Source organism: Gambusia affinis, linkage group LG04 (assembly GCF_019740435.1).
Source record: "Gambusia affinis linkage group LG04, SWU_Gaff_1.0, whole genome shotgun sequence".
NCBI lineage: Eukaryota > Metazoa > Chordata > Actinopteri > Cyprinodontiformes > Poeciliidae > Gambusia > Gambusia affinis.
Genome location: NC_057871.1, coordinates 13,644,925 through 13,668,429, shown reverse-complemented (window position 1 = coordinate 13,668,429; position 23,505 = coordinate 13,644,925). Strand labels below are relative to the sequence as shown.

The window sequence follows — 23,505 nt, the reverse complement described above, 5'->3', positions numbered from 1 at the left end:
GACTGAATCAGTTGGACAGCATAGGAAGGCAACGGCCAGGCTAATGAAGTGTTGAATAAACTCCCTATTTGAAATGAAATCCGACCGACAGCAGAAAACAGAACACAATGCAGTCCATCATCCCATTTTATTCACAGCAGGATTGAAGAAATCAACATCTTTTGGACTCATACATGCTTCCAGACTCTCTCTCTCTCTCCTTTGCACAGACACAGTGGTATGGTAGGCACACCGTATCGAAGAGCTCAGATGTGTCGTCTAACAGCAGATCAAAAGGAGGCACTTCTGATGCAAACAGTGATGAGCGTTCACTTCACCGACTTCAAACTAAAACTGATTCACATCCGATGTTAATTAGGATTTTATCGGTTTTCCTTCGTAGGAGAACGTAGCACCCCGATTCCCCCTAAATTATGATTGAACAGAGGCAGCTGAACAGAACGAAACGCACCGAACCGTAACCTGTAGGGATTTGAACTCAATCCAACCGTTTCATAATCTGCCAGTGAAAAGCTACAAGCTGGTCTCCGCTCTCCTCTTCATCATCATCATCATGCTCTGATAATTACAAAACAGCCAGTGTGTATGGGATTCTCTGATGATCGACGGTGGGTAAAAAAGAAAACAGAAAAGCCTGAGTAGCAACCAGCTAAAGAAGATGTGATGCATGATTGGTTAAACGGCAGAATCCCCACGTTAGTAACAATTTGACTTTGGTAACAACAGGATGAAGCTGAGGTTTGAGATGCTTTCACAGTCGTGGATGCTTTAGATTCTTCAGGATCACGATTTCCCCACAGCAAGTCCCAAAAAGCTGTTTTGTTAATAGTATAAAAGTAAGAAAAACCCTTTAAACATTGCAGCCAGCTGAAGGAAAAAAGTTCGTCCTAATTACGAATGTTTGCAAGAAGTCAGAAAAATAAATTACCCCACCATTTGTTTTCCTTCATCCCACTAAGCAACTCCAATAATTTACTAGCGTTTGTGTTGAATTGCACACAGTGGGATTAGGTGGCCATAGCTTAAAGGAGACCGTGTGGTTTTTTTAGTCTCTGCAGCTGTCAACGTTCCAGCTCGCCGTCGCTGCTCCTCTTCTCCTAGATTAGTGTTTTTTGGTCCCTGCAGGGCCTCCTCCACCCCTCGGCTCACATGGCTCACAGGATCGCCCGTCGTTTCTGGGCGTTAGGGCATCGTCTGATCTGGACGTCCAGACTCCATCACCTCTTCTGCTCCCAGATCTCGGCCATGTTCAGGTCGAGTCGCTCCAGGCTCTTCAGAGCCAGGATGTTCTCCGTGTAGAAGGCCACATCCACCACCACCAGCCTGCAGACACAGTTTATACTAAATAACTGATATCAGGAAACTTATTGCAAGTGTTTCATTATTTTAATAATTACAAACGACAGAAAATATTTTCAAAAAGTGGCTTTTATTAACTTGTGACCTGTACGATGGCGTATACAGGATCATCATTTTTGTTTAATCATGAGAATGAAGTGATATAAGCAGAATAAATATGCAGCTTTGCCAGAAAAAGCATCTTAAAATTACAGACAAAAAGTTGGTTTAATGTGAAAAGAAAACTTTGATACAGTCATCAGGATCTGATGCAACCAGATCAGTTTGTGTTGTTCCTTCTCCGGAATAGACTCTGTTGTTTACACAATCGTTTGAAAGTCCTGCTACTGATAATTTGATTGTGTGTTTAAAAATTAAATATTCTATTAAGTATTACCTGTCAAATTCATGCCAAAGTTCAGCCATCCTTGTAATACGATGACTTTATTCTCCTAATTTAAAAAAATAAATAAACAAAAAAACTTATCCAAGCAGGAGTTTGCTCACTTAAAAACATTTCTCCTGGTATTTGGCCAGTTTTACTCATTTTAAATAACATTTTCCCCCAGCATCTAACTGTCCCTGTTCGCATAGTTTCATTTTTCACATGTTGTAAAAAGTCTGATGTCTTCCAATGCAGAAATACACAACCGCATTTTGTACATTTTATAAAAATATTTCTACTCAGTTCAGCGTACCTTGGACTGAAATGTGCCATTTTTGATAACAGAACAGAATTCTATGTTGTAATTTTGTCCTTATGGTGCAGCAGCGTTGGGCACAAAGTAAATATGGCTGTAATTATCTGACGACTTTTTACAAAAAAATTTAATAAAAAAAAAACAAACAGGAAAACTAGAGCACATTAATTCTACTAAATGTGTTAATAGAAGGTTTTTTGAAGAAAGATCTTATTTTTGTTGCTGGGAATCGACTCAAAGATTTTGTAGATTGAAATAAAATAAAATTTAAAAAATTACGGCAAAAGTTAAGAAATTGCCTTTTATTAAGACGTGAAATTGCCTCTTTGTTTCTTTAAAATATTCTATGTTTAATTTATCGTTGTGCAAATTAAAACAAAAAATGATTTTGTATTTTAAGTTGGAAAACCAATTTAGCCCAACAGAGAACTTTCAAGTTTGGGATTGTGGTTCTTGTTGCAAAAAGTTTTATTCCATTAACATTGATGTAAATCTCTGAAGACGACCTTGTTGAGCTCTACAAACTGTTCAATGCTGCTTATGTTTCAAATTTGAGTTTAAAAGAATGTATGAAATCACAACTAAGACTAAGATTATTATTATTAGAAAGAGGTAATAAGTGACGTGTGTGTGTGTGTGTGTGTGTGTGTGTGTGTGTGTTACCCATGCTGCGGTCCTCCATCATTACTGACCCCGAGTCGAGCCAACTGCCTCTTAAGGTGCATTTTAAAACAAGCGTTGATCCTCAGAAACAGCATCTGTGCAGAAAAACACGTTTCCATTCCAGCTCAACTTTTTTTAATTTTTTTTTATTTAATAAAACTTTTTAGATTACTGGAAGGTGACCTTTAACCCAGAACCTCACCTGAGTCTGTTCTTCAGGCAGCAGATCAAAGATGGCTTCATGCATCTTGGCCATCTGTTTACAGATGTTTCTGAAGCAGGCCGACGGCATCGGGGCTTTCACTTCATACTGAGGGAAAAACAAAAACATCAGAGCATTTAACTCAGTCAGCTGCTGCAGATCCACCTGGACTTCACACCCAGCAGAACCAGCAACAGGGCCACCTACTACATCTGATAAAATACTCCACGTATGATCTCTTGATTGATTTGGGATTTTGTTTCAAGGTGCTGCAGTGCAAATATCGCTAAGGAGGTAACAAAAACAAAACACCACTACTTATAATAATTTAATTTTGACATCCGTCTAGTTTCCAGATTTAAAAAAAACAACATAACTTTATGGACAGAAGAAAAGGGGAACTCAGAGAACCTTTACTAATACATTCAGTTTCCTGTTGTGTATATCCCCGCTTAGCTGCCCGGAGGAACAGCCGACATCTCTCTGTAAAAAAACAAAGTTTCCTTTCTAGAACGTTCCTACCCCAAACACCACAGAGTCACAGAGGAGCGTCATCTCTCCTCTGACCTGGCAGCATTTGAGCATGGTGCATTTACTGAGCAAAAAACATCGGATTTTTAGAATAACGCCGTCTGAATCACCAAGGCAGAGCTCACAGCAGGTCTTGATGCTCAATTCAGATTCTATGTTTTGTTTGTTTTTTTACAGAAATTGGATTTTCTTTTTCGACAGTCATTCCAACTACTGAATGACGCAATCAGACTTCTGTGTAAATGGTTTCCAACTCCAAAGCGACTCAAACGAGGAATGATGACGCCACACAACAGCGGAGCGTTTACAGAAGTAATAACGAACGGAGCCGTTTCTGGACCGATTTTAAAGTTTATTCAGCAATAGGAAGCTGTCGTCGAACAATCATACCAAGAGAAAGGAAGCACAGAAGTTTGTTTGGATGTTTAGTCGGAGCCAACAATGGTGTGATTGTGACTGTGATGCGCTTCAGCCATTGTTTACACACGCTTCAACAATGACGTAAAAGTTGGATGAAATTTGGCATTATCGTCGAGACTGTAGACACTGAAAACAATCAGATTCGTATCTGATTTAGTGCCACACATGGAAGAGGCAGAAATCAGATTTTTGGGGGGTGAAAAGTTCAGAATCGAGTTGTTCAGACTGCGATGGAAAAGTCACATTTGCTTGCTGTGTGAACGTAACCTAAATTATTTTTTCTAATATATCTCAGCTTGAAATAATCAGTCAGCAAAACCAGAACAAAATGTTCCCAAGGCTGGAACAAACCAACGTGATTAGTGTAAAAGTACCACTGGCAGCCCGGTCGCTTTCAGAACCAGAGGAAAGACCAAGATGGCCAAAGAATGAAACAGAGAAGGTGTGAGATGACCAGCTAATCATTTGGTAAGGTGAGATTTATACAAAAAGAGTTTCTCATGTTACCTTTGATAAAAACTTCTCAAACAGACTGTCCATGATGGCCACCAGCTTAGCAGAGATTTCTGCGATGTGATCGTTGTAGTCCTGCAAAACAAAAAACAACCTCCAGAGATCACACCAGAGATCTGGATGTAAATTCAAAATGATTTGAATTTATATACCTTCATAATGTGGTCAAAGTGTCTGAGAACACTGAACTGTTTGGGCTGTAGCTTGGTCTCAAAATGTGCTCTGATGATGGGAATGTAGTGAACCACCAGCTGCAGGCAGCGGGATGCTAATGCTACACACATACACATACACACACACACACACGCACACACACACACACACAACAATGCCATTCAGAATCAAAGAAAACCAAGTAAAAATGACGGGTTCGTGTTGGTGCGTACCCAGGTTTTTTGTAGTGATGGTCTTGAGGCCGACGACCTGCAGAGCTCCTGCTCCTAGAACCAGCTGGCAGCTGCGGGAGTTAAAGTGCTGCAACAGGAAGAAAACAGGAAGTGAACCTCAAGATTTTTGGTTAATCTTGACTTTCAAAGTGTCAATTTCACAAAAACAGAAGCGAAAAAACCTATACCACACATTTGCATCAACAGTCCTGATACTTCTTTGCTTTTGAGACATCTCTGACTTTATCCGTTAGCTTCCCACTGAACACAGTCGTCATGGTGACTCTGTTCTGATGGACTGGGTTGGGAAGCTCCTCACCTTGAGCAGGTCTGACAGGCGCGTTAGCATGTCTGTGGTGATGGATGGGATGTCGTTCACACACTGACAGTATTCCAGAAAGATCCGGATCAGCAGCAAAACGGTTCTGATCAAACAGAAAGAAGATTTTCAAAACAAACCTGCTCTGGTTGCTGCATTCAGTTCTTGTGTTACGGCTGTCGATGGATAAACAAGTGTAATCGGTTTAATCCCACTAGAGCCACTACTTCATTAGGCAAACTAAGAAAAAAATATTAAAGAAAATATTTTAGTGTCTCAAACCAAAAATCTCAGTTTTCCAGGTTTTCATTTTCATTAAAAGAAGTAATTTTATTTCAAAGGTAATTTAGAAATGTTAACTATGAACTGGTTGTGCTTCAGCGCAAGGATAAAGCGATTAATTTCGTTATATTACACTAACACGTTAAACTTTTTAGATTAATTATGTGTCAACGTTGACAGCCATAGATTAAATTCATTTATATCCAAGAATTGAGTTGAAGTTGGTCTCCAACATCACTAAACCACATTAAAGGTTTCCATGGTGAGGAAACTTACCCGACAACGGCGTATTTCTGTCCGTTAATGAGCAGAAAGTCTACAGGTTTCCTGTCCTCTGTGCCTGTTGGATAAATTGTTTTTCCAGTAGTTTGTTTTTAACATTTATATACTGTTAGTGTCTCACTGAACGGGGAATGTTACAGAAAGCATGTCATTGTGACTGATGAATGCAACAACTGTGACAAGACGGTAAAGAATAAACTGGTGTCTGGGCCGACCTGACACTTTGCGCTCCGGTAGAGATATTTTGCCGTCAGCGATGGAGTTGACCAGATTCTGAAACTCTGCTGGAACGTCTGCTTGCTTCCAGCGCTCGTTATCCAGGAGGAGGCTGCACAGAAACAATAAAAACAAACCCTCAGAAAACCTGCCTAGTGCTGGAAACATTCAGTCAAATTCATCACTGTGAAAGAACAGCGTTACATGTAAAATACCTCTACAGTTCCTAGTCCTTTTTTTCAAATTTAAAACATTTTATTGGTCCCAAATGGGAATTAAATGTAACTCCCTTCATTGAAGAGTTATTGTGGATGGTTATGGCTGTGGGCAAGAAAGATCTCCTGTAGCAGTCTGCATTACAATGAATTTGAAGAATCCTCTGACTGAAGACACTTTTTTTGCCAATTTTTTAAAATAGCCAAATTTTAATATGAATACGTGTCAGGTGTTTCCAATTTGTTAGATATTAAAAAGGAAAGAATAAAACTAAAAAGCGTTGGATAGATTGGATAAACAGATGGAAAAGCAGATAAATTGATAAATGGACAAATGGATTGAACTTTTAGATACATATGAGAAAATGAATAAATAGAAATACAAGTATTTTTCACACTTTTCCCTTTTTTCATATTTATCCAAACTTGGAAAGTAGTTTTTTGGACAGTAACAGTGAGGAAAAACTGGATTTGTTTTTATTATTATTCATGCAGGGTACAAAGTAAAGATAACAACCAGTGCTGTCAATAAAAACAAACTGATCAGACTGGTTAAACCAAAGAAAATATTTCCTTTGGATAAACTCACTTGAAAACTTTTACATCTTAAAAATACTGTATAAAAAAGTGAAGCTGAAAGGGGGGGCGGGAAGAGGGAAAAACTGATTTTTTCTAACCGATTTACTAATTGATTGTTGAATTTAGAATTACACATCAGCGCACAACTATCCATCCAAGCAGCTGATTTAAAGAAGAAACCAGATTTCACTGTGTTTTTTAAATATTAAGTTTTAATATTTGCTTGCGTCTAATCAAAAAACAAAAACAACTTAACGAGATTGTTCCCAAACTCAATTTGGGAACAATCCATTGTTTTGATTTATTTCTAAATGAGGCTTCTTGGCACGTATGTCACAATATGTCCAATTTTGTTTTCTGTAGTAGAATTGCCTTTTTGTCATTATTACTTTCATTTCTTATGCAAACAATGGCTAATCTTGTGTGCCATTATTAACAATATAATGTAATTATAGACACCTTTCAAGGACGCCATACAAAGTGCATAAAATCAATTAAAATATACAGCAGTAAAATAATAAAATCAATTTAATAAGTAGTTGCAGATTTACCTGAGTTTTGTCTTCCGTTCTTCGTGGAATCGGTTGACAAAGCGGTTGGCCTGGCTCTGCAGCGCCCCCCTCAGGGAGACACTGCGCCTGCCGCACAAATTCTCCGTATCCCTGACGAAGGCCTCCACCGCCTGAGACAGCGACACGAACTCCGCCGAGCTCAGCCGCTCCAGGGACCCGTCCTGTCGGGAGGAAAGTTTCACGAAACCGAACAGAAACCCTAAAAACCGGATCTTTTTCCTCTGAAAACACCGATCTCACGCTACCTTGGCTCTGGCCGTCAGTACTTTGACGCAGCGGTCGTGGCTAACGTCAGAAGCTACGTACAGCAGCTCCTGCAGGTTGTTGATGACGCGGTTCAGCTCCATTTCAGTGGGCATCGGGTTCTCACCAGAGCTGAACACAAGCAGATTCACAGTTTATAGCTTCGCCGAGGAGCCTTAGGCGGCCATTTCAATCTGAACTTATAACGAACTTAATTTAAAGATCGTAAAAAAATACGTAAAACCATAAGGGGCGGTTGGAAGATTCTGGTGTATTGCTACAATCAAGTACAGCAGTTATTGTGAATTTTCTGGCGTCTGTTTGTAGATAATTGCTTCTCTCACTCCATAATAACTTTCTCCACTCAAACCTTGTTGCACCAAGCTTAAAGGTTTCTTTTCTAAACAAATGCAAGTAGCTTCATAAAGGTTGGCAACAGAAGTGAGAAAGTGTCAAAAATTAATATTGTCTAGCCAACTGGTAATAAATCTGCGTTTACTCGTGGACAAAAGTTGGCCAGAGCAGTAAAAAAAAAATCCTAATCTAGTAAGTAGAACAACTTCAACATAATTTTACTCAAGAAAAAGCAGCCGTCCAAGAAATTACTCAATAGTAAAAACGTATTTGTACTTATCCCAGAGTAACTTATCAAAACAATCATTTATTTTTAAAAATTACCAAAATATAAAAGTAAGTGTAAATGTTGGTAATTTAAAGACCAAAATGAAAATTCATAAAGAAAAACAATTCAGGAAGAAACCATTTTCCAATCAGTTTTTCAAAATAAAACCTATGAAAATAAAAACTGCAGGTGTGTGTCAGTGTCTGTTGAATTTTTGATTAAAACAAACGTATTCTTTATTTGGTGAAGATACTCAGTAGGCAGGAGTTTTACTCAAGTAAATAAATGGTAAGTGGCCTGTGCTTGTTACCAAACTTACTTAAGTAAATGCAACTTCTTACTAGCCAACTCAAAAAAAGCCAGCTAGCTAGCAATGATGAATTAGCAGCTAGTTAGCGGTAGCCGCAGCCGCCTTGAGTCGGAACGCAGTGAAGATGTGTGCATACGACAGACTGAAAACTAAATGCTTCATAAAATAATGCCCAAAGTCATTTTAGGTAAAAAAAAGTGTCAAAAAATACAAATAATAATAATAATAAAGCACCCCCTTTATATATATATATATATATATATATATATATATATATATATATATATATATATTAAACTGTTTTAAGACTTTTTATAAGAAACTTAATTACAAAGAATAAAATGCTGACACTGGGAAACTTACATGAAGCTGTGTTCCCTGCCTGCAGAAATCTCAGAGATCCCAGAGGAAGAGTCGCCTTCTGCAGCAGTTTCAGTCCGGTTCTGCTGGAACCTTGAGCCCGCTGTGGAGCGCTGATCCTGACCCACTACCCCCGACTCCTGCTGCCGCTGCTGCTGGGCTTCATTCAACGCATCACTGATGAACAGACCCTCATGGGTGAGATAAGCCAGCTCTGCTTCCCCCTGCAGACCCAGTGGCTCCTGGGAGACGTCCTGCCCCGCCGGCGCTGAACTGGTTTCTGCCAGGAGTCGATTCTTATGGTTTGAAGACAGAACCTGAAGAACTACATTCCTGATCACGTTTAAGGTATCCTAGGAAAGAGAAAGAGGAAGAAAATAAGACTTTGCACATCAGTGTATTGACCCAAACATCTCATTATTTATCTGAGACGGGTAGGGTAATAAGCCTCACCTTGATTCTCTGCAGGAAGAGAAGGAAACTCTCAAAGATGTTTTCCAGAAGCTCAAACCACTGAGGAAACGTCATCAGACGCATCTGGTCAGCTAGCCTTAAACAAACAGGAAGTTTGAAAATTCATAAAATATTCAAGTGATCCTTTTCATATTTCATCATTAAATTCACAAACAATTGGGGGGTTTTATGCCACAGAAAAAATAGCTCTATTTGGAAGTGGAAAGGACTAACACATTTTGTTGTACATTTGGAGTCTATTACTGCAGAAAATTTAAAGTTAGTCTCTCTTGATGCAGCACTGATATCTATTATTTTTGGGGCCTGTGGCTACAAAAACCACGAATCCAGACTAAGTGTTACAGTCCTATTTTACAAAACCACAACTGAAGGATCCAAATGTGAAAAGAAAGAGTTTAAAAGTATGATATGTTAACTTTAAACTTGTGAATCTTGATTCTGACCAGCTTCACTGCCAAAGTGCTCTACAGTGACAGTTTTCTGCCACTCAAAGCATTTTGCATGCAGGTCAAAGACAGAGTATTTTTTTAAAATCTGTAACATATGAGTTTTACTGGTTATTATGTTACTCTGTAGCTGTAGTTATTTTTTAAAACATCCACAAATAGCTTAGACAGCAGCTCTATAAAAGTCAATCTTCGTTGTTTAAATGTCACTTACAGGAGTGGGGATTTATGTAATTCATAATGATAGCTAGTAGAAAGAGGTTTTGTTCCCCTCCTTTTGTGTTTTGCTACTGCTTTGGCTAATTTTGAAACTCTTGTTGTTTGGTCTGCTAAAGCAGTTTGGCCTTATTTGCTTTTTTAAGCTAGAAGCTTATGCTAGGGAGGTTTGGTGCTCCTTTTGTGTCTTTTCTTTTGGGTTATTTGAGTTTACTTTGGCTTGACTTGTTTGGACACTTTGTAATTTCATTTAAACTTAACATTCTTTAGTTTGTTAGTTCTCCTTGTTTTTTTTTTCTTCTCACCTGTATTATTTGGGTTGAATTTTAGTGGGTCTTGGTTCTACAAAACTGCCTTTTTTTGTAATAAATCACCTTTATATATAATCCCTTTTTCTCTGGACATTTTTATCTGAACCCCTGGACCTTGGGGGCGTAACACAAGCTGAGGTTTCACAGATAGATCAAGGAACTTACTTAAAGATAACTTCGGTGTCGATTTCTTCTATGTGAACAACACGTTCTGCCACACACTGCAAAAACAAAAGAGAAATCTCAACACATCGCTCCGTGATGCACAGACTGCAACAAACTGTGACACTCTGTACCTGAGAGACGATGGCCTTGGCAGCTGTGATCATCTCGTCGCTGTAAATATCCAGGAAGTCCAGCTTCCTCTGCCGCAGCAGACCGTACACCAGCGACTCCAGACGCTCCTTTAAACACAGAAACAGCAGCAGAAGCTGAGTCCACACAACCCGAGCTGAAGAAACGTTTCCATTTCACATTGATTATACGTCAGATTTGTTTTACATGCTGAGGAAAAAGATCAGAAGTAATTAAAACAGGAAGCAATCATGTCAAACAGACTGAACGTGTTTAAACAGCAACAATCAGGAAATCTAGATCTTCGTCTAAAAAGGAAACAAAAATTATCTTCATGCAGGTTTGAGCCCTGATTCACAATCTGGTATCTGAGCCCGATTTCAGCAGTAGATGGGATTTTATGCATTGGCTGAATCTGTGTGTGTGTCTGTGTGTGTGTGTCCCACCTTTTGAGAGTCAGCATTTGGTTTATGAACCTGTGATGAGCACAGCATCCATTAAACACAGAATCAACTCCAAAGATATAAAAGTTGGCCTATTAAACAAAATCCAAAAGTTTACAGCATAAACTGCTTTTGTAAATTAAAAAAAAAACTGAATAGTGGAAAAAAAAACCCCCACAAAACAACAAACTGAACTAGTTTTTTCTTGCAAAGCAGATTCTGGAGAATCGGTCCGGTTCAATCAACCTGAAATCTATTCTCTTTACCACAAAACAGACAGAAGTAAAAATAGAAAGTGCTACAAAATTTGAGAAAAATATGAGCACTAGTCTAGACAGAAACGTGTGGAAACTAAAAAGTTCTTGTATGCAGAAGCTCCTATGACTCTGAAAGTTTTTTTTTTATTTACATTTTTTTATGGAAAAGACAGGAAGAAGAGAGGCTTTGAAAACAAACCTTCTCCAACACCAGCGGTTCCTCCTTTAGGTTGCGGTTCAGGTCGCTGCGGGCGTACATGCTAAAATCCTCCACCATCATCTTATCGATCAGCTTCTCCAGCTCACACAGCTGGGAGCCCAGATGTCTGAAGAACACACACACACACACACACACACACAGAAAAATCATGACATCAGTGAGTGGAAGTGGGTTCAGTTTGCACTAGGGATGAAAAAAATTAATTGATTTACAACTAATTCTCATTTAATGGTTTATTAGATTAAATTAGTTCTAATGTCCACTTGGATCTTCTTTTAGTTTTGTAGTTTGGCCGCCAACCAGCAGAGGGCGTCGCTGGTCGTCATTAAGCAGAGCCAGTTGATACAGAAAAAAAGATAGTGGCGATATCCGGGAAAGGAAAAGAAAAACAGAGTCTGGTGTGGGATGCACAAAAATGCACTTCATTTGGTTTAATTTAGAAATATAAACACTTGAAAGCGGTCATGAGTTAACTCACTTTACAGAGCGAAGATTAAACTTTCCTTCAAGAGCAACTACAGTCCATGTCTGTATGAAAATCTCTCAGTTCTTGGTGTTTCATATATTTTATTTTTTTAATTTATTTATTCAGTAACCTAAGAGGTTCCTGTTATAAATGCTTGAGTTTATTAATGTGAGAAAATAATAATTGTCTGTTTAGTCAGACAGTATTTAATACAGAAAAACACAAAAGAGTTAAAATGTAATGACTTCTTTTTAGCATATGAAAGATTTTGCCCACTTTATACAAGAGAAAACTCAGCTGCCATTTTGAGGAAATGGCCGCTTATCCATTGATCAACAAAATTAACCATCAATAACTGATCTAGAAAAAGAAAAAGCTTCTGTTATTTATAGCTGCTGCACTATGAAGGACACAGGAAGCTCCTTCCTACCTGAAGCTGTGGATTCCCTGCAGCTCCTGCTGCAGCACCTCCTTGGTGGTGGCGATCAGCTCCAGGGCTCCAACAAACTCTGAGGTAGAGAGCAGCAGCTGCACGGTGGGCTGCGTCTGATGCACTGCCGCCATCAGCTTCAGCTTGTTGTGCAGCTTCACGCAGTTGTTGCGAGTCAGCGCGATGCGGAGGGCCCGGAGCGGCCCCTGGCACATGACGCGGTCCATGGCGTCGGTGCGGCCCCGCAGGACGGCCACCGCCTGCTGCGTCTCCTGCAGCTGGTCCTGCAGCTCGTGCTGAGAGGACATGGCGTGGAAAAACGCCTCGGAGCGCAGAGAGATCTGCCGAGCGATGCTGACCTCCACTACGTCCAGGTAGTGGCTCAGCTGGAGGAGGAAGTTAAATCAACATCAATACTGGAGGAAATTCGACCTGAAGGGATTTCTCTTGCTGATTAGTTCCAGAAAAAAGGGCACAAATGGAAATTTTGCTAAACTGAAAATGTGTTTTAATTTTTCTGAAAGGGGGAAAAAAACAATGAAAATGTGTATTCTTCCTTTAAGCTGAACATTGTGGTGCCATAAAATGAGACTTTTTGTAAAGGTCTAAAACTCCAAAGTTAAGGAAGATTCATATTTGTTACCTACGATAGAAAAATAGGGCCAGGATAAGAAAACAAAACAAAACAAAAAAACTAAAAACAAGAAAATTACAAGAATAAAGTCACAGGGCAACAAGATTAAAGTCGTAAAAATACAAGAATAAACTCTTAAAATCACAAATTTATCAGGGTAAAGTTACAGTAATGAGAAAACGGTGTAAAATTCCAAGAATAAAAAGTAAAAATACTACAAGAATGTGGTGAGAAAAAGTCAAAGTGTTATGAGTAAAGTTATAATTATAAAAGAAAAATACCGTATTATCAGACAAAAATAATCATAATACGATAAAAAGATTTTTATAAAGTTGAAATAATTGTTGAATTAAGTCAAAATAGTAAAATGAAGTAGTAATTTTACGCCAACTTCCACACACTGAAAAAAAAGTATTAAAATAAGAGATGTTGAGTGTCTTATGTCAAGGCATCAGTTTAACAAATAATGAATTAATCCATCTTTTAACACATCAGCATCAAACCAGCAGCAGGAATTTGTGGTTTATGTTGAAGAAAGAATCAGAGTTGATCATGTCAGATGCTGATATTGAAAATTTTCTCTCATTAATGCAACTATTTTCCAGTGTTTATGCAACTTTGTTCTGGTAATATTGTCTCTTTATTCTGCTAATATGATGTCATCGTCAGATTATCATGACTTTATTCTCGGAATTATAGAAGAAGAAAAAAAAGAATAATAATCTTAAGTCTGGCCCCATACTGCATCGGGAAATGTTGAACGTGTTTCCTCTTCTGAACGGCCTGCGTGTTTCACCTTTTCCTGCAGCAGCTTGGAGGAAGCGACGTCTCTGCTTTTCCCTCCCGCGCTGTGGAAGTGTGACCAAGGCAGGACCATGTTGAAGGTAGCTGGATCCTCCAAAGCAAAATCTGGCCTCAAAAAAATCTGAAAAACAGATCAGGTTATTGCACAAAGCCTATTGTATCCAGCTTTTTCCACTGATTTGCTTAAATTAAACCATTATTTATATGATAACATCCTCCAAAATATATTTCTGTAGGCAGTAAAGGTAAATATATACAGTTTTAGGCAACAACAAAACATCATTAATATATAAACAAGTAAAAAAAAAAAACATATTCAGACCAGTAACTAAGCAAAACTTGAGCAAAAAATATAAGATTTTAAAAAATTCTCCTAAAACTATGCCACTGCTTAAATGGCACCTGGTTAAATGTTTTATTTTAGACATTACTTTTTATAATCAGTCATAAACTTGCATAAAGTGCAAGCAGCAGAAAATAAAGATGAGGTTTTACCTTTGGAACCTGTTCCAGCTCGGCTCTGGATTTGTCTGCAGGAAAACAAATTCAAAAACAAAACAAGAAAAAAGTCTGTTATTCAGTTATTTAATAACCAAGAATAAATCAGGGAAAAAAATAAACAACATCTCATCCTACATTAATCTGAACAACGCTACTTTTCCACCACGTGCAGAAACAGTTCACTGAGTTTACAGATAACTCAAAGTGAAGGAGCTTCTAATAAATATCAAACACCTTTAGAAGGAAAAAACAAAACTGACATTTTTTCTGTAAATTTTGTCACCATATTTGTTATGCGCCGCCCTCCTTAAAACCTCATCCAACCAGTTTTAGGTTTGGACCTTTGATGAAGCCATCGCAGCGCCTTCAATTAAGAAATTTAATTAACTTTTCTTTAAAAAAAAAATTTTTTTAAATTCAAAAATACTAAACTGTTGCACATTCCAATTAAGAACAGCTTAATATAAAATAGTTAAAAGAAATCTCATTTATTCCAACATTTACAGTGTTTAAACAGAAGCAGAAAAACTAATAAAATCACTTTTTGTACATGAAAAAGAAAACTAAATTGTTAAGCTCAGTGATCGTTGTAACCACTCAAAGATGCTTGTAATGGCAGATAACGGGGAAAAACTGCAACAGGATAACATTTCCAGCAAATCAGATTACAGAGAGTGGTCTCAATCGATCTTATCAATCATATCAATCATTAAATGGACAACAGCGTCTCTGTTGACCAGGGATGTCAAACTCATTTTCCTTTTGGGTCAAATCAAGATCATAAATGTTTTTAAAGGCACAGTTCTGCCAGAATGCATTGATAAAACTTCTTAAATTGTTAAAATTGAATTATATTAAACATCTTTTCAGTCTCTTTATGATTTTACGTTCGTTTTTGCGATTTGTTTGCAATAAAATGCGCTTCAGGTAGTAATTTAGAAACACTTGCACTTTTCTAAGATTTTGATAATCATGGATTATAATTTGACATTTAATAAGATGAGCAAGGCGTTTAGTAGAAGTAATAAATACTGCCTCCTGCAGGAGGGAGTAAACCATCATTTAGATCCAATGTTTTTCACCATTTTTACAAAAAATCTGGAATAAATTCACAATTATGCATTAGCACAAAAAAAGTGCAGGGATTTGTTGATTTTGCAAGAATTTCCACAATAATTCACAAGAAACTGCAGTGACCAATTAATGCAATTTGGCAGTAAAAGAATAAAATCAATTGATAAAATAATATTTAAGGACACTGTTATCTTGACGGTTCTATTTATGCCTCACTTTAGAGTCTAGTGGGCCTCATAAAAAGCTATGGTGGTTAACAAATGTACTGTAGACAAAGCAGTCCTTCAAAAATCAAAACAAAAAAAACAATCAGAATGGAAATTAGAAAGCAGTTGATTTATTGTGACAGATTTTGCTAAAACCTGAAGAATAAGTTTTTCCTGCAGATAATTTAGACCCACATTACATACTGCTTGTCTGAAATACCCTCAGCTATTTTGTCTTCTTTAGTCTCTATATTCTTCACGCTGTGTTGTGCAACACTGTGATGAAGGCAGCATCATTTTTCATTGATTGGTTTATAGAGGAAGCAAAGGCAGGGAGAGTTTCTGCAACAGCGAGTGAATAATTCATACCGTGGTTGGTGGTGATACTGGAAACTGCATCCACATCATCTTTATTGGGACAGATCGTCTTGCAGCGTTCATGGATTCGTTCTCTCTAAAAATAGCCGCATACAAAGAAAATAGATTAGACGTTTCAGATCCAGTCTAAACAAAAACGAGCGAAGGCCGTCAGTCATATTAAGAGTAATAAAACTTCATGCAGCAGGAGGAAGGAAACAGAAACGTCAGCAGATGTAAAGTTTATCATTCTGAAACCAGAGGGAGGAACTAATGAACAAGCTGGTGGTCGGTCACATGACTCCCTCTAAATTAGGAGACTAATGGAAAGAAAATGTTGAAGTTAAAAAAGAATTTCTATTAAAAGCAAAAAAGGTCAAAATTATTTCCTTTTACAGCTACATGAAGCTGACTGCAAATAATTAAACCACTAGAATGAGGAGCAAAAAAAAAAATTCCTTTCACTCCTAAAATAGTCTGAAAGGTTTGTGCTACTGGTAAAGAGCAGTTTATTATTTTTATGTCATTTAAGAAAATGCATCTGAAAAGCAAAATTTACTAAGTTTAAATTGCTGTTTAAATTTAGGGCTTTAAAAATTATTATTAATTATTTTAGCAATTAATCAGAAAATTAACCTGATTTAAAAAGAAAAAAGTTACACTCTGCAGATTCTCATTTAATTACCTGAGTTTATTTTATACAATATTAGAAATAAAAATATTTATTTTTCAAAATAAAAGATTTTATTGCCTAAAACGCAATAACAGAGCAACCTTTAATGTCAAACTCATTTTAGGTCAAATCAAAAATCTGAATGTTCTTAAAGGGCCAGAATATATTGATAAAACCCATTTAACCGTTAAAATTTGTAAATATTTGCAGCTCCAGGATTTTGTCACTATTTTTGTGGCTTTTTGTAATCAAAATCACATATTTTGTGACACTAATTTAAAAATATTTGTAAGGAATCTTTATATTTGCGTTAATGTATGATGTTAACTGTGACTTTTTAATACTTGTCTCATCAATCACGGACTCTAACTTGACATCAAGGAAGGCAGCAGTCACTTAAGCCCAATGTTTTTCACCAATTTTGAGAACAATTTGCAGTAAAATTACACATAAAAAAGCGGAGATCTGTTAATTTTGTGTGAATTTTTAGAATTTGTGAAAAACAAACTGGGCGTCTAGAGGGCCACATAAAAAGCTATGGCGGGCCAGATTTGGCACCCGGGCCTCGAGTTTGACACGTGTGCGGCAAATTAGTGTATGCTTGTAGCAAAGAATGCATCTACAGCAAAAAGTACAATAAATACTTCTAGCAACATGTGAGAAGCTCAGCCTTTCTGCCTGCCTTATTGATGCGGTGCAGAGCTGATCTGTTGATTATTTTTTGGATTGACCAATTAATAATTTAACAAAACAATTTGTTTAATAGTAGATTTTTTTTATTACTAAATCTGAACCAAGTAAAGCTAAAACTATACCACTTGAGTTAAAGGTAGAAAATAAGGACAGAGTCTTTTTATTTTTCATCTTAAATGAAAAACGTATTTTTTGTGTAGCTTTGACTGAATTACTACTCTGAATATGTCTGTGTTATTATCATTATGATAATAATTGTTTGTTTTTTTTAACTTTATTTTCTGTATTACTGTTATTTTCTTTATTATTATTACCATTCTCATTATTGTTATTAACTTGAAGCCAAACAGACTACAAATATGGGAGAGCCTTAATTTCTTTAAATTTACTGGTGGCCACAAAGATTAATTTGCTGTTATCAGATGTAAAGGCAGCCAGGTGTCCAATCAGATGAAGCTCTGAAGAACAAAGCTGAGTTTACCTGAGTCATTTCCTGCGAGTACGGTCCAAAGTGTTCCCTGGAGATGTTGGGCAGGTGGAAAGACGGCATCACCTCCATCTCTGTGAAGTCCAGCCCCCATGTTTTGGTAAAAAAGTCCGACTCTCGTTTCGCCAGCCTCGGGTCGTTCAGCGCGGCGGGGAGGTTGACCTTTGAACTGTACACCGTCCACCGGTCATGCTCCGCCACCACGGATGGGCCATTGTGCAGACCCCTCCCCTCACCTGCAGAACGGACACACAAAAGGGAATCCAGTCCGGATTTTATGCTGGATTAAAACTCAAAGATCCTTACTACCATAAATGGAAAGAGCAATTTTCCCATAGAAAAACTAAAGATTACTGCAAAATATCAATATTAAAACAAACGACAGGTTTATTTTTGACACATTTACAGTTGAAACCAGAAGTTTAGATACACCTGTGATCCTCCTGACAGAACCGGAGTAACTGGGTCGGGTTTGCAGGCCGCCTTGCCTTTTCTCTCAGGACTTTGTGACGGCTGCGCCAAAACATCAACTCTGTTGTTTTTAAGTAACATATACAAAGATTTAGTTTTAATTTGGGATAATATTGGTTTCCACAATTATTCAAGAAGAAAATAATTTTTTTAATTCATTAAAATTCAATAGAAAAATTCCTTGTTTTGTGACTTTTAAAAATGGACCTATTCCATGTTCTATTCAAGTTCAATTTATGTATTTGATGTTGCAATAACTCCAGGCAGCAGCTGTTACCATTTTATATGGTGTACTGTTCCTTGTACACTTTATGTACCTTTTTTAAAAATTAAAAATAAAACTTGTTATTAAGCCGGTGGGTCGCCGGTTTGGCTGTAAACTTTGGGTCATTGTCCATTTGGACAGAGATTTCATTTCCTGGCTGAAGTTTTTACATGTCGTCCACATTAAATTATTTCCTCAAGATTCAATCCAGTTTATGAAGAGCACCAGTTCCTCCTGCAGCAAAAAACAGCCCCACAGCATGATGCTGCCACCTCCACACTTGACAGTTAGGATGGTGAAAGCATTCCTGTTTTTCCCCCCTGATGTAATGATTATGCCCAAACATTTCCACTTTAGGCTCACCAGGTCATTTTAGGACATGACACCATAAATGAAGCTCTGTGTTCACGGTTCTTTTGGTGTGATGGCTTCCTCCTCGCTGAGCGGCCTTTCAGTCTTTACTGAGAATTAAATGTCATTGTAACTCATTAACTCAAACTCTTCAAAGCGTTACTGTAGATCGTGACGCTGTTAGCAGGAAAGATCTCTTGTAGCAGTCTGTATTCCAGCGAATTTGAAGAAGCCTCTGACTGAAGACAGTCTTATGAAGAGGGTGGCCAGGGTTGCCGACAATTTTCTTGATTTTATGAGAAAACATCTGCAGAGGTTCCACCAGAACCAGCTTCAGGTTGTTGATCCTCAATCTGCACATTTTGTACCACCTGATTTGTTTCGACTTTCCCATCGTGTCAAAAAAGAAAGCAGTGTGTTTCAGGTGTGCCTCCAATTCACTAACGTATTAATTAACCTGCCAGAAGTTTCCAAAGCAATGACATCATCATCCTCTGGGCTTTCCCTCACTGCATGGAAAGACTGTAATCATTCTGATTCTTTAGACATCAATACATAAATATTCTCATTATTGTGGCATTTAGCAAGTAGAAACTATCTTAATTCTAACTGATCTAAAACAAGAGTCGTTTGGTCATTTTGAGTATGTAAATTTCTGGTTTCAACTTTATGTCTATAAGTGGGGAAACGTTCAAAAAGAACAGAAATTTAAAAAGAGAAAAACACCTGAAAACAAGAGTAACTAGGTCAACTCTGGCAAGTGAAACTCTGCACCGATTTTCTAATTTGGGCATAAAGGATTATTAAAGAAAGACATTAGATCAGCTTATTAGAGAAGAATATTAATAACCTGCTAAGAAAAAATGTATCAAGAATCATAAAACAAAACTTTAAGTGGTCACAGACTTTAAGTCAAGTCAGAGGAAGACTTCTTGCTTTTTCCCAGATCTTCAGGTGCAAATAGATGCAAAAAAGCAGTAAGAGTAGCTCAGTACGATGAACAGTTGTGTTTTTTTCTGCTCACCGGTTGGCTCTGTGGGGCAAACGTCGGGCAGGGAGCGGACGCCCCGGCTGCGAGGCGAGGAGAGGCCGCGCTCCTTCAGGTGGACCCCGTCTCGGCCCCCACCGGCACGGCGAGGCACTGGGGAGGAGCTGCTACTGGAGGCCATGGCATTGGGACTCGCCTCCCAGGAGGCTGGATGGAAATCCCAACAAGAAAAACACTTGGAGGTTTATGGCTCTAATAATTTAGCATTTTTTAAGGAATTCATGATGACAGAGAAACTGAAGTGTGAATACGAGGAAAACTGAACCCATTTAAGCATTGTTGTAGTATTTTTAGATGGGCTGCAACTATTAATTTTAATTAATCAGTCAATTATTAATTAATCATTTTTGAATTATAAAATGATTAATTTTATAATTGAATTATGTTATGACTGTATTATCTATGTAATTGTACATATAAAATAATTAAATTCTATATTTAGTTATAGACAATGACATGTATATATATATATATATATATATATATATATATATATATATATATATATATATATATATATATATATATATATATATATATATATATATCAGTACATCATTTTTAAAATAATGTACTAATTGTTAAATTCAAATTTGCACCAGGTGAAACCAACAGATTTTTTCTATATTTTTCATATATACATTTTTATAAATTAAAAGAAGCATTTAAAGAATTTTTTAAAATAAAAAAAATTGCCTAAATTGCAGCAACAGCATTCATTTAGTTTGATTATGTTTTGGTCTGTACATGGATAAAACGCATGTACAGACCAAAGCAGTTGTTGTTTTTTATCTTATATGCAATATGAATAAATCTTTTGGTGAAACTAATAAATCAACTGAATAGACTGGGGTAAAAAAAAAGTGATTATTTGTAACAAAAGATGCATCTGCAGTTCAAAAAGCACTTTTATCATCAACATGGGAAAAGCTCCGTTCTTTCTGCTCAACTTGACATCAAAACTGTGTAGGGCCGGTTTTTTAAATTATTAGTTTTTTGATTAATTGAATAACAGCGAGACAGCAAAATGTGCTTAATAGGAGATTAAAAAACAGAATTTGAACCTGGTGAAGCAGTTTTGGGCAAATGTTTTGTTTTTGTCTTACATGCTAAATGTACAAATGTTTTGTAAAGTTTTGGCTTAATTACTGCTCTGATGTTCTTTCATCAAATTACATTTTTGAGTCTGTATACTGTAGCTAAAGATTGCTAAATTAGTTGACAATTACTGAAGTAATCGATCATTACTAATGTTAAGATGTTAAACTGTAAAACAATTTTTTTTCTACCACATAATGTAGCAAAGCAAAACCAACACAGAATGCATTTTCACTTCTACTCGACACTTTACTTGGTTCCACTTGTGTTTTTTTTTTGTTTGTTTGTCACGTTGACAGAAAACGTTAGTAAAAGGAAGTGACACCTGCTCATGTTTGCCTTCAGGCTACAGCTTGCACTAATCACGGTCGCTGCTGCACCAGTCAACATTCAGGCAACATGAAGCCTCATGTGCCGCTTATTATCATGAAGATTGCAGATGCATGCAAAATGCATACAAGGAGCGAAGATAATACACCAAAGGCAGCATCCAAGAAGTCCTTTGCAATAGCATAGATATCGAAGAATGATTGCAAGTCACTATTTTGTGCAGCTCTAGTTCTTTTAAATATTCCATCTCAGATGTCCAAACTTTATCTGTCCCTGTGGCAAATGTCTGAACACGGTGCATGAAGAATCATCGAAAAATTTCTGGAGGCAAAAGAAGAGATTCTGCTGCTACAAAGAAGTTCATTTTCCCTTAAATGTTGACATTTAAGAGAAATTGGCAGAATTATTATCAGAGGTCAAATAAAATAGAAGGAAAAAATATAAATACAAAAATATTCATCTCTGTGTCTTCTGGGCCAGATGGACATCAAAATACTAGGACTGGTATAATCCAGAGTGTGATGTGATATTATGGTTTTTCATGTGAATACTAAGACTGTAAACAAGTACATATTAAGATTAAAAAAACATAAAGTAGTAGAGGAACTTCCATTCTCTGTTGCAACACCAGAACTTCACACATCAGAGTCCTGTCATCTGCAGAAGTACTGAGATGCCTCTGCAATCGTCAGGTGATTCAGACATGAAGAAGTGCAGACTGCTGATGGAGCGCTTTGTGTCATGTTGTGGGAACAATCATCTTATTTTAAATAACAAACATAATGAGGAAGAGGACTGTAGATTTTAAAAGAAAGAAGACTAGGTCAAACTATTTTCATCATGGGAGAAAACATGGTGGAGGTTTAGGAGAATAAACAGCTCAGTGTTCATCTGAACAACAGACTGAACTGGAGACGCAACAGTGAAGGAAAAACAGAGTGTCTTCAGTCAGAGGCTATTTCAGAACCGCTGTAATACAGATTGCTATGGGAGATCCTTCCTGCCCAAAGCCTTCAGAATCTACAACTCTGAACAATTTTGGTTAATACGAGCTATTACATTTAAATTTCTCTTTGTGATAGAGAAAGTATTTTGTACTGAATTGAATTAATCTACTAATTCATATAAGTGCTGCTCCTAAAATCGCGTTTTTTCCCTTTTAATTAAATCAAATGTTATATTTTAAGTTCCATTTTGATCTTGGGTAGAATCTATTTTAAGCTAAATTACATTAATCATATCTGTGTGCTTTATTTGCCCTTATCAAATATGCTGTTCTCAATGTGCAGCATTAAGTGTAACTTGTTTGTAAAGTGCAATAGAAACAAAATAGACATTAACATATTGAGACCTACAGCCAGCAAAGACAGAGGAAGGCTGATCGGCAGGGGACAATAGTGACATGTTTCCAGGTAAAAATTAACTTTTTATTGAGACTTTGTGTTGCTGGGCTGAACTGTCAGATCATGGTTGAGGCTCCCTTCAAAAAAAGCAACAGTGACGGGAGCTAGCCAGATAGCTTTAGCTAAGCTCTCTTTTTCGCCTGTGCTTGTTAAATTATTATTATCAGAGCTGAAGCTAAAACAAAATACCAAAAACACGACATATGCAAGCACTTTTACTTTTAATATCACAATGTGAAACGGCGCAGAGTATCTGTTGTCTGTGCCTCTAGCTAATGCTAAGGCTATCAGCTGCGGTTACACGTAGACTGGCTAATGCTAACAGGCTTAAAAAGAGCAACCAGCCAGACCACATACACACACAAAACGAAACAAAACGTTCAATGACTGAAGTTCAGCCATGTCCGTACCTGTCTAGTAAAGCGCAGTAGCAGGTATCTGTCCACTTCAGCATCACAGGAACACAGGAGGAACTGCGAGGAAAATGACAAACACTCGTACAGAACAAGCTAGCACCGGTACAACGACCATCATGCACTGCTGAGGCAAAGCAAAGCAAAACTGCTGTTTTCCTTCAGTTTCTCTCTGCAGGGTTGCTGCTGCCACCTGCTGGCCAAAACATTTTTTAGCATAATTTCTTGATTTACTCCTATGGACCATTTTATGGTTCATAAGAGCCACGGACACTTTTCACTTTTACTCGAGTAAAAATATGTTGTGCTACTCTTGAGTAAAAACTTAATTCAGTTCAGAATGTGTTATTTTCTTTCTATGAACAATATGGTGTTAAAAAGTCTTC

At 37.3% G+C, this 23,505-nt stretch overlaps 1 protein-coding gene across 2 annotated transcripts; it reads right to left on the bottom strand.

Annotated features, from left to right (window-relative positions):
• Positions 1–108: 108 nt before the first annotated feature.
• Positions 109–23,293, bottom strand: vps54 (VPS54 subunit of GARP complex). Of its 2 annotated transcripts, XM_044115487.1 has the most exons (24): positions 23,117–23,293; positions 19,852–20,022; positions 17,735–17,976; positions 15,900–15,984; positions 14,245–14,279; positions 13,742–13,870; positions 12,312–12,697; positions 11,395–11,521; positions 10,942–10,971; positions 10,498–10,605; positions 10,367–10,422; positions 9,208–9,304; positions 8,758–9,107; positions 7,465–7,594; positions 7,199–7,380; positions 5,853–5,965; positions 5,632–5,695; positions 5,074–5,179; positions 4,755–4,842; positions 4,521–4,642; positions 4,363–4,443; positions 2,905–3,012; positions 2,703–2,797; positions 109–1,323 (listed from the first exon to the last, which is right to left on the bottom strand). In XM_044115487.1, exons 2-24 carry the CDS (start codon positions 19,994–19,996, stop codon positions 1,218–1,220), a joined length of 2,985 nt encoding a protein of 994 aa, XP_043971422.1. In that variant the 5' UTR covers positions 19,997–20,022; positions 23,117–23,293; the 3' UTR covers positions 109–1,217. The 2 variants fall into 2 exon arrangements, with proteins under 2 accessions (XP_043971422.1, XP_043971423.1); XM_044115488.1 differs by lacking the exon at positions 10,942–10,971 and having other exon boundaries at positions 23,117–23,292.
• Between the last annotated feature and the right edge of the window lie 212 nt (positions 23,294–23,505).